We start from the raw sequence: 11658 nt of genomic DNA on the forward strand, positions 1-11658 counted from the left end.
AAAACCAAAAAAAAATGGCAAATGAAAATTTCTCTAAACAGTTCAAAATAAATCAAAATATTTTGAAAATGTTATCGTGTATAGAAAATGGAAATATAAACAACCAATGAAAATTTCATGTATCTACGGTCATTTGTTTTAGAGTTACACCAAAAACCAAAATCGATTTTGCGTAAAAATTCCCGTTTTTCCTTAATTTTTCTTTTGTTTTTCACGTCGCTTTTGAAAATTACTGGGAATTTTAAATTTTGACCTCCCCAATGCACCAACGATATTCACTTTCCAATCGAACAAGATACTGAAGTTGAAAATCGAAGCATTATTTCGACTTCTTATCGTGTACACACACACAAAAAAAAAAAAAAAAACACACATCATTGTAAAATCAATACATTCATCGTTCCACTCAGAATCTAAAATAATTTAGTGCACTAATTATAATTGTTAAGTCATTTTTTAGTTTTTTTAGAATATTTAAATCATCAATAATAATATATGATAATCAACCCAGAAAAAATCCAAGGGAGGGGCCACAGCCCCTACTTAACCCCCCCCCCCCTGCGGACGCCCTTGTCTATGTTGCTGGGTGTTGATATCAAGCGTTAGTAGTTAATTTTTTCAGCTGTTTTATGCAGTCGGAGTCCACGGGCATAGATATAAAATCAATCTGAAAGCCGTTTATTATAGGGCGATCATAGTCCATAGACCATAGACCTATAATTGTTACATGCGGCTAGAGCCTTTATATAATTTATATATAGCCTTTATTATCTATAATATAATTGTATTCAAATATAATATAAAATAGGCTCTCTACAAGCGGGTATCACGTCCTCTTAACTATAATAGACAATAGTTAAGTATAGTCAGTTAATCTATGAGTATAGTTAAGTATAGTTTAAAACTTTAAAAGTAGGATTTATCAGCATAGCTTAACTGGTATAGGTATAAATAGTATAATATGCAATCTGGTATAGACCATGAATAATATTTGTATAATATTGTACCAATTGTACTATGCTATGACGTCCTTCGTAGCCTATAGCAGCAGCTGTTCGTGTGACTTGCTATCAACATTTAAACATGATAAAAGAAAATAAAGTCCATTGTCAATTATTGACATTCGGCGTTTCGACAACCACTCCAAATTACAATAGGTAATAGGTATTCATTAATGAAATATGAATATCGAATTACTGAATATCAAATCATTGAATCCTTAAAAGTTAAAACCATCATGTAGAGTACTACAAGTTTCTGTGCCATCGTCACAATGAATAAAATATAGTACATGATTAAACTTAAAGCTTTTTAGTACAACGATTGAATGAAAAACGGTCCTACTCAAATATGAATCTTACAAATAGACTGATTTGGTTCCTACAGGTAACGATAAAAGTATCAGTTATTTTAAGTATATAATATTGTCTAGTTGATTTTATTTTTTGTGACCATACCACACAGATTAACAGATATTGATTTTAAATTAGAACAATTTTAACTAAAGATTTTTTTTATCTAACTCTTCGTAACATAAATGACAAATTTAATTTTTGTAAGACCAACAAATATTGTTGTTTGTAGATTAAAATTAGAGTTGAGTATAACTAACAATAATCTGTTCAAGCTAAAATTTTTAGAAATTTTGTTTTTATAGCGAATGAAATAATGATCGGTATAATTATAATATAATATATAATAATTAATAAGTAATAATTTAAAATATTAAAAATGCTTTTATTGTTTTAAAATGACGATATTCAATATCATAAAACTATACTAATATCATAACAGTTGATTTTCTCATATGAAGTTTAATATTAGTGATTTAAATAAATTTAAATTTGATACCCACATTATCAATGTTGGATGTTAACAATTTTAATTTTTACTAATAGGCAGAATGAACTAAACTAAATCATGGCCTCTTAATAGCAATTTATTAACATTTATTATTATAGATTTCAGATTTACATCTTAGTGTTTTCCACGATTGGGAACGAGTAACTGAGCTCAAAGAATTTTGTGAATTAACTTTGGATACCATTAAACCTTCAGCTGTATTAGCGAGTGGTATGTTTTTTTGCAATTTTATAAATATTAACGGTTCAAATTAAAATTGAATAGGTACTATGTATATATGCTAATCTATATGATGGTTACATAAATAATTATTTTAAATTCTAATCTTAAATTTGTATCTATTATTTGATTTAATAATAATAATACTACAGTGAGATTTCCATATAATTAACTTTCATTCAATAGCTAGGGTGCCAATTGGGCCACGCTGAGGTGTTTGAGAGTTCAGAGTTCAAGAACCTATTTACCTGTCCCTATTAAAAGTATAAAGTGAAACAAATTTGGGTTTAGTGTTTTTTCATTTTTTCTAAATTCAGTTATTTTTAAACAATTACTTATGGTTTGTTTCAAAATATAAAAGTAATGGGTTATAATTTTTTTGGAATTTTGGTTACCATTTTTATTTTGGATTTTCATGTGATATTTGGATCTATATTAATTGACTTACAATTTTTTAACTCCTAATTTTAAAATTATTAAGATTATTAGTTATTACTATATTATAATTTATGTCAATTCAAGTAATTATAATTACTAATTCAAACAAAATATTACTGTAGGAGATCTAACCGATGCTAAAAAAAAAGATGGTATTGGATCAACACAGTATGAAGGAGAATGGTTAGCATACCACAATGTATTAACATCTGGGAAAGTGTCTGAAAAAACTAAATGGTTAGACATTCGTGGAAATCATGGTAAACTTTCAAAAATATGAAGTGTATTTTAATATTTATATAATGTAGGTACTATACGTGATTCAATTTATATTTTTAGATAGTTTTGATGTAAACAATTTAGAATCTCCAAAAAATTTTTACCGAAAATATTCTGAACAAGGCCAGTCTCATCCACGATCATATAAATACAAAGTTACAAATCATGCCGGAATGAGTCTTAATATGATTGCAGTTGATGCTTGCTTGGATCCAGGACCAAAAAGACCATTTAATTTTATTGGAAACTTGGATGAACCTGAAATTCTTCAATTGCAGTCTTTAGCAAATAATACCAAAGATCCTATTGTATGGTTTGGACATTACCCAACTTCATGCATATTTACATCAGGAAGTAAAACTGTAAAACCAGATAATGAATTAAGTTGTTAATGTATTTATTTCATGCTAATTTTTTGTTCTTAGGTAAGGTCCATTATAGGTGAAAATCCAATGTCTGTTGTATACTTATGTGGTCATTTGCATACATTAGGTGGTTTGGTGCCACAAATGTATACAATGCAAAACGAAGGTTTTGCAGAGTTAGAACTAGCTGACTGGAAAGATGGAAGAGCGTTAGTAGAATTTAGATTAAATGTAAAATTAACAACTAACTGTACTGTTATGTTTGTTTGTAGGTTTAGATTAATAGCATTTGATCAAGGGTCATTTTCATTTATTGACATACGTCATGGTCAATGGCCAATTATATTAGTCACTAATCCAAAAATACCTTGGCTTACTATACGAAATATGGAAACTGAAGAAGATCGAAAAGCTAATATTAAATATATAAGGTAATTGGATATTTATATAATATTTATCTAATATATATTATTTTTTTTTAAAGAATTATACAACATTCATTTTTTCTTTGAATCGTAATTTATTAAAAATGCAATGAATATAAAAAAAGTTGCTGCACCAAATATTTTGGTCGTTGTCTATTTTTCCTTAAAACTAAAATGGTTATCTTACAACATATGGGGAAATTTATATTGTCCGTGTATTATTCTTATACAACAATTTGAAAAAACTTAAAAAATATGTGTTAACCTATGTGTTAAAGACAATAGTAAAACCAGTTAAATAAAAGATGTTTTTTTAATATTTTAAGTACGGCCAATATTCAATTTACAACAAAAAAATTATAAATAATGAAAAAATCAAATCAAAAATATAATTTTCATACTTAAAGACTGTATTACCTATAAAGTATGCCAAAACATCAAATATAATATAATATTTTGCTGGCACACATGTAATTTGGCCATATAAAATCCCCTTATCTTAATACCTAAATAATGAAAATGTAACCTTTTACATTTTATTTTATATATTTTAAATCTTAAAAAGCTTATTTTTTTCATTAAATTTAATTACTAACTTTTATTTACTAATTTTAGAATATTAGCCTTTTCTGTTGATCCTATCAAACATGTATTAGTAAAAATAGATAAGGAATATAAATGGAGAAATTGTAGTCATGTGGAAGGTAGTCCTCTTTATATAATTGAATGGAATTATAATGCATACTCAAGTGGATTGCATACATTAAATGTAAGTAATTATAATTAAATAAGTATAATTTTTATTGTTTTGTAGGGTATATATTTTTACAATTAACCATCTAATAAGTAATAAATAATAATCTAGATAAGACTGAGGGCCGTTCTTACAATGTCCGGTTAAGTGTCGAATAACGGTAACCGACTGAAAACAGATTTTATTACCGGTAGAATTCCGCTGATTAAGTGTCCGTTAACTTTAACTGGACCTTGTAAAAATCGTCCTCAAGCGCTTAATTAACTGAGAAGTAATTTCCTTATGATCAGATATAATTGATTATTATGCACATGGTCTGTAATAAAAAAAAATTTTTTGCAGTATTTCATGTTGAGAAGTGTGTCTGTAAACGATTAAATAATTAGAGGAGCACAAATTGTTTGTGCTCCGGGTGGCTGTGTAATTATTACGTCGGTTAGTAATATATAGTAGTTTGGAGCACATTTAATATGTGCACCAAACTTATTTTTATAGTGTCGCGCTGTTTGTCAAAACGATAACACTGTACATTATCCATTAATTACATTATTAAATTACATTATTTTGGTATGCACCTATAACATAATTAATATTTTTACCATCTAACATAGGTATCTTATACATTTCTTGTGCACCACCTTAGGTGAATCTCACGAGCCGCCACTGCTTATGATATTCCGTTATATTTCCTCCTAAAAGCTTTAACAAATTAATTGGTCCTCTAAAATGTTGATTGCAACACTTAAATTGTATCCTAATAAATAATATTGTTTATTAAAATTTTAAATATATGTAATTATTATTTACTACTTAGAATTTCTTTTAATTATATACAGGTTAGAGTAGAAGATATTCAAGGACGTAAACATGAAATTAACCATCCTTTTTCATTAGACAATTCTAAACCGGGACTAAAATTATTTTCACAATGGCCACTTAATGTTTATTTTCCTGATGTGGTAAGTATTTATGTTTTTTTGCATTATAATAGTTTAAATTGGTCATATTAGAGTAAATTTAGATCTTTTTTAATTATATATAAATACTATTTCTCATGATTTTCAAAATGTTTTCATTTTTTTCTACTTTGATTTTAACTTCATTATGTAATGTATTAATTATTACTAGGGTTCAGAACTTAAAACTCTTAAAAGGTACTAAATATGCATGCATTTTACGTGCTTAAAAAGTATACAAATATTTACTTATTTTGATTATTCAAATATTTTTTTAAAACTATAAACAGTTAAAGCTCAGCGATGATAATTTACCCAGGTGCTAATTCGGTATACGCTCTACCGAAAATTTTATGAGTCATTATGTGCTCTGCAGTCTACATACGTTGTTTTGACTGGGTTTTATTTTATATTCATTCATTCACGAGCTGAATGTCTTCTAACATGGCGAAAAAAGATCGGGACTGTCTTGAAGGTAAAGTCGCCAGCAATAGTGTTTGAGATGGGACTGCAAATGATTAAGAGGAACATCCCTCATTTTCTTCACTAATTTAATTTTTGCGTCCAACTATGACCTCTCAATGTTTTGAGTGTGGGCTCCTGTATTTGCATCAATATATATCATTTTATGATTTCTTGTGTACAAAACCTCGGCTCGTGAGATACCAATATGCAACCCATTTGTCAGAATACATTTTTGATCCTGCATCGCATTCACGTTCTTTTATCAGTACAAGACGTGTTTGTGGCAATCGTTCCCATTTTTTAAACCAAATACACAGGGGCCGTCTACTCGTGCACCGTGATTTCGGTTATTAATTACTTCAGCATTTATAACTGTCAAGGAGGGAAGAGCATATTTCATTTGGCACTACTGTAGTACTTAATAAATAATACACAATATATAAAAATATATAGTATTATACTCGTAACAAACAACCTTCATGAGCGTTGTAACTTAAAACCGAAAAGTGACAACTGTTATAAAAGTAAAACCATCAGTAATACAATTTATGGTAAAGATTATTAGAGATGATCAATGATAAGATAATACAGTCGAAAGAAAAACCCAACATATTATTTAAAAACGAGGTAGATAACGCATATAGGTATAGTTGTTGTCCAATATCTGTGTACCGAACGTAGACCGAGTATAGAATTTCAAATGCGGGAAAGCGCATACTGAATTAGCACCTTTACTAATAGAAAATCATGGCCAAAGAATAAATAAATAAGTTAATGGCAGGTAGGCTATTTTAGGGGGTGAGTTAGTGATGTGATATTAAATTTTAAAGCAATAAAAATCATTGTTTATCTAATGGTTCTGAATGTAGTTATGTTAAAAATACACATTTTTAAGATTATCATATTATATGGATTATTTTCTTCTGAGTTTATGAGAAAATATGGTAAAATTATTTTTGTTAATAATTCAAAATTTTAATTAGATTAATTCTGATATGACCAATATAGCATTTTTGATAGTTTTATTATTAAAAATAAGGTGTTTTTGCAGTTACTTATGATGTTTGTGATTGCATCTTTGGCTAACCTGTTGCCGCTTATAGTTTATCGATTTATTAGCAAATGCACAAAATGTAAGTGGTTTTTGTCTCAAACTAATGCCTAGCTAAGCATATCTAATATTTTTCAATTTAATATAAGTATGTACTCTACTTATACAAAAGAGTACGAGAATATCCCATCATACAATGTATCTACATAAATTAATTATTCACATTTACCCACAATTTTAAATTTTGTTTTAACAAGAAATATTTTTCAATTTATTTTTAGATGTAAAACATTTATTATAAAAATGAAAAAGAACATTTTTTATTTTATTTTCTTACGAAAGTTATACAATCTACATAACTTAAAGTTTTTATTAAAATAATTAACTCTATAAGGTATATCAAGGCTTATTTTTTCAGTGTACCATTTAACACAACAGTTGAACTTCAAAATAATAATCTGTAATTATTCTTTAATTCTTCTATAATTTTGGTGATAAGAATTTTAACTAAAAAAAGGTGGGTAAGTGGATGTCGCTCTGCTGTACAGTAGGTTACAAGTGGGTAACTGTATAATGGATAGTATTAAATTTGAATTCAATGATATAATATCATTGTATAAGAAAAACGATTCTGAGTGGAGACGGTTTGTCAGTCTAGGTATTAGACATACCTATTATAGGTATACTTATCTATAGTATTAAAAAAAAATTGACCTATAATAGGTATTAATAATAAATTCCAAATTAATCATATCATAATATCAATCAGGTAACGCGTTATACATCAACAACAAACCGTGGTACTATCATAGATATATAATAGTATACTTTAGAAGTTCAAGTACCCACAAATAATATTATACAATCATTACAATCACAACAAAATAACTAAAATAATTTGAGTTTCTTATAGACATTTTTTTTTTTGATAAAGGTAGATTAACCTATAAGGAATCTTGTATTACATTTTAAAATCTTAGTTCTAAAAAGAAAAATTTTTACGAATTATTAATTCAAAATAATTTGCTAATTTTCGTAATTTTTCCATATTTTGTCAATTTTTGAACATGCTTATAAAAAGAAACTGTGACTAAGGATTTTTAATATTTTTCATCTGCCTTTGAAACAATATACTTGGAGCCTTCTTTTATATTTTCAAGCTTTTTTCATCAACAAATAAAATTTAATTGATATTTTTAGAAAAAAAACTAAAAAAAAATGGAAAATGAAAATGTAACAAATAAAGTTTTATTGACATTCATAGAAAAAAAAACTAATTAAATTGGAAACTGAAATTGTCCGTAAACAGCTCAAAACAAATCAAAATATTTTGAAAATTTTATCATGTATAGAAAATGGAAATATAAACAACCAGTGAAAATTTCATGTATCTACAGTCATTCGTTTTAAAGTTACACCAAAAACCAAAATCAATTTTCTCGAAAACAGATTTTGCTTAAAAATTCCCGTTTTTCCTTAATTTTTCTTTTGTTTTTCATGGCGCTTTTGAAAACTATATGAAATTTCAAATTTTGCCTCCCGAATGCACCAACTAGATTCACTTTCCCATCAAATAAGATACTGTTGAAGAAAATCGAAGCAGTTTTACTGCCCCAAACCGTGATGACAGATACAAAAATAAAAAAATAAAAAAACACATCAGTGTAAAATCAATACATTCTTCGTTCCACTCAGAATCTAAAATTTTTATTTACCATCTGATATCTACATCAGATATAATAAGCAAAATAATGATAATTTTTGCTTCTCTAACTGTAAATTTCTAGTGCGCTATAACATTTTGCTACATTAGGTATATTGTAGTGATGCTACGTTTATCGCAACAAATAAAGTAGCTTGCTACTGTAGCATCGCTATAATTAGCGCGCAACTTCCGACCACTGTATTAGACTTACATTACCATATTAATCTAAATGCCTATAGTTACGGATATTTTACTAGTTTTTGGGCGTTTTAGCTTGTATAGGCAGAATACTAATTGTATGATATTACATAGTAATTTATTTAAAAATACTATTAATTATAAATACTATAGATTGCTCACTGCCCAGTTTTTCGGTGTCACAATATATTACTAATCACAAGCGCGCACCCAATAACACGGCCGCTAGGTTTAGTAATATCAGGTAACATTGTAAGTTGCTAGTAGTCTTGTCACCTGGTAATCTACCGGGAGTAAATATTTTGTGATACCGAAAAACCGGCCAGTGAGCAATCTATAGTATTTATAATCAATAGTTATACTGATTTATTCAATATTAAATTTATTAAATTGAAAAAGATATAACCTGTGGACCAAAGTGACCCCAATCACTGGGTACTTTTTTTACTTCAACATAACATTTTGGTGTATTGTGACTTTAAATTTACTGGAAATAACAAAACAGTCTTAAACTAATATTTCTATATAAAATTGAATGATTATACATTTACATCATACTTGCTGATATTTGCCTAAATGTTTTATGTTTGTTAGTTATTAATTGAATTGTCAGTATAAAACTATAATCTGAGTTCAGAATCAGTTTTATAATGAATATACCTAATGGTTACATTTAAATTAATTTCAAATATATAACGCAGGATTGAAATAATAAAATATTTTTATAGCATAATTACATTAAGTTTTTTTTATGAAATAATAAAATTTATATTGAAAAAAAATATATTTTAATAGATAGAATCATCTATAATGCAAAATTATCACTGATCAAGAGATACTCAAGAAAAATGATTTTATTGTCAAGTGTGAATCGTATATTTTACACATTGCTTTTATTTTACATTTATCTGTGTATAGGTAATCAATTAATTTCTTAAAATAATAAACTTTACAATTGTTTATATCCATAATTGACTTTAATTTTTGGGATAGGTCCATGGGCTGTTGGAGAACTTGTAACCGACTTGATTGGTTGGGTCTTTCCATGGGGCATTTATGTCAAGGGAAAACTAATACAGGATTCTTTTATATATGCATATGGTTTTGGACAAGTAAGTTGATCAGATTGTCAGTGGATCAATTCATTGTTTAAATATATAATTTTGTAATTAACTATTATTATTGTTTTAGATCTTAACTTTTCAATTGCCTCTTAATTGTATACTTAGTCACCGACTTGATAAAAGGTACCTATAAATTGTTTCTATGACAAAGTAATGAAAATAATGAAATTATTATTTTAGAATGCAATCATTACCAAATACCCAATACACATTTGTCACTTCACCATATATTTATGTGGATATGATTTTTTTCTTTCTGATAATTTGGCAAATTGTGTGTTGTCTATGGTTTTTTGGAGCATATGGTTGGATAGCTACTATATTTGGTCCATTAAAAACATGGTCAATATTTATTGCACTTTGGCTTTGGAATGAAACACGAAGAATTACTATAAACGAGATACGATATGCAACAGGTAATGATAGGTATCGTTAAATAACTGAATAATATATAGCCTGTACTAGTATACCTAAATGTAGTTTTGTTGTTCAAATTTTGCATGATTATAAAATTAAAAATTCCACAATATTAATATTTGTTTTATTTTTTTTATGTTTATTGAAAACAGGAGTAATGGAAAAACTAAATACAAATTAAACACTGTATAATATTGTATTATTATTTATTTCACAATTGCGTAGAAGTACACTGTTGTTAACATGATAATTGTTAACGTCCTATATTGACATTTGTCCACATTATTTATTGATCCCTATAGTTTAATTTATCACTAACTATATCAATATAATATATTTATATAATTTTATAATTTTAATTTATTTTTTTTTTTTAAAAAAACCATACATAATTTATACACACATTTATATGTTGTATAATTTAATTTTTTCTTAAGTATTATTTAATATTTACTTAAATTATTGTATTTTAATTTTAAAATTAACTCAATATTTGTAAAACAAATTGTAAATCCTACTATTGTCTATAGATACCAAAGTACTGAAAAATAAGTTATTTAATAATTTTTGTTTTTGTCCTAATAGTTATAAGCAGATAGTCCTGAAGATAGTTACTTTGTAATATATTGTGTTTGATTGTGTGGTTTTTTTTTTTTTATGAGTGATATTGAGTTAAAAAAATAAATTTTGGTAGAACTTGTGTAAAAGATAATTTTTTGGGATGGTTTTTTCAGAATATAAAGATTTTCAGTTATAGACGATTAAAGAAAAATTTGGTATTTTCAATAATAATGAATAATTATAGTCATTATAACATTCAATCCACCCAAAATAAGTCAAGGTAAAATATGTTATAATTAGGGCTGGGATTTCTATGCACTTTTCATTTTTTTCCAGAGATTGCTGTACGATGCTCGCCTGGTCACAAATCCGTAACAAGTATTTTTGAATGAGAATAAGAAAATTTATTTTGCATTTTTTGACAATTTTTTAGGTCTATTATAGGGTTTTCAGAGCATTATTAGATTTTTGGGTCCAAAATTCAAACTTGAAATTTTTATTTTAAGAATTTATACGCTAATGCGAGTTTTATATGACAGTAAATGATTTGGCGTTTTTTAGATATTCACCCATCACTTTGGTAGACGTTGAAAGGAGCTTCTCTATCTACAAAAATTTACTGGGGGATAACAGAAGATTGTTTTTATTTGTAAATCTTAAATAATCTCTGGTGATTCAGTGTAACAGTTTAGAGTGTACAGTTAAATGAATGAATAATCCAAATCTATCAAATTAGTTTGAAAAAATATGAGGAAATAATTGTTTTTTCAAATTAAAAGAAATCGAAGTTGAAGTTTAGCCTAAAGAAACCCTGAAGCCTATATAAAAATTATTTTAA

At 26.9% G+C, this 11658-nt stretch overlaps 1 protein-coding gene across 2 annotated transcripts; it reads left to right on the plus strand.

Moving 5' to 3' along the window:
• The first annotated feature begins 1103 nt into the window (after positions 1–1103).
• Positions 1104–10899, plus strand: LOC100166277 (transmembrane protein 62). Of its 2 annotated transcripts, none has more exons than XM_008187065.3 (14): positions 1104–1386; positions 1962–2073; positions 2643–2780; positions 2860–3161; positions 3225–3373; positions 3437–3595; positions 4205–4358; positions 5180–5302; positions 6804–6897; positions 9514–9636; positions 9712–9830; positions 9910–9965; positions 10023–10258; positions 10412–10899. In XM_008187065.3, the coding sequence occupies exons 1-14, from the start codon at positions 1351–1353 to the stop codon at positions 10438–10440; spliced, it is 1830 nt and encodes a 609-aa protein (XP_008185287.1). In that variant the 5' UTR covers positions 1104–1350; the 3' UTR covers positions 10441–10899. The 2 variants fall into 2 exon arrangements, with proteins under 2 accessions (XP_008185287.1, XP_001947522.1); XM_001947487.5 differs by having other exon boundaries at positions 1105–1386; positions 6816–6897.
• The last annotated feature ends 759 nt before the right edge of the window (positions 10900–11658 follow it).

The sequence above is a fragment of the Acyrthosiphon pisum genome, chromosome A1, assembly GCF_005508785.2.
Source record: "Acyrthosiphon pisum isolate AL4f chromosome A1, pea_aphid_22Mar2018_4r6ur, whole genome shotgun sequence".
NCBI lineage: Eukaryota > Metazoa > Arthropoda > Insecta > Hemiptera > Aphididae > Acyrthosiphon > Acyrthosiphon pisum.

What these genes read in the sequence shown, in the direction of transcription:
- LOC100166277 (XM_008187065.3), top strand. Translation starts at nt 1,351, where the DNA reads ATGAATCTTACAAATAGACTGATTTGGTTCCTACAG. An exon ending in AGACATTCGTGGAAATCATG is followed by an intron (nt 2,781 to 2,859) that starts GTAAACTTTCAA and finishes TTATATTTTTAG; the next exon opens with ATAGTTTTGATGTAAACAAT. An exon ending in TTACATCAGGAAGTAAAACT is followed by an intron (nt 3,162 to 3,224) that starts GTAAAACCAGAT and finishes TTTTGTTCTTAG; the next exon opens with GTAAGGTCCATTATAGGTGA.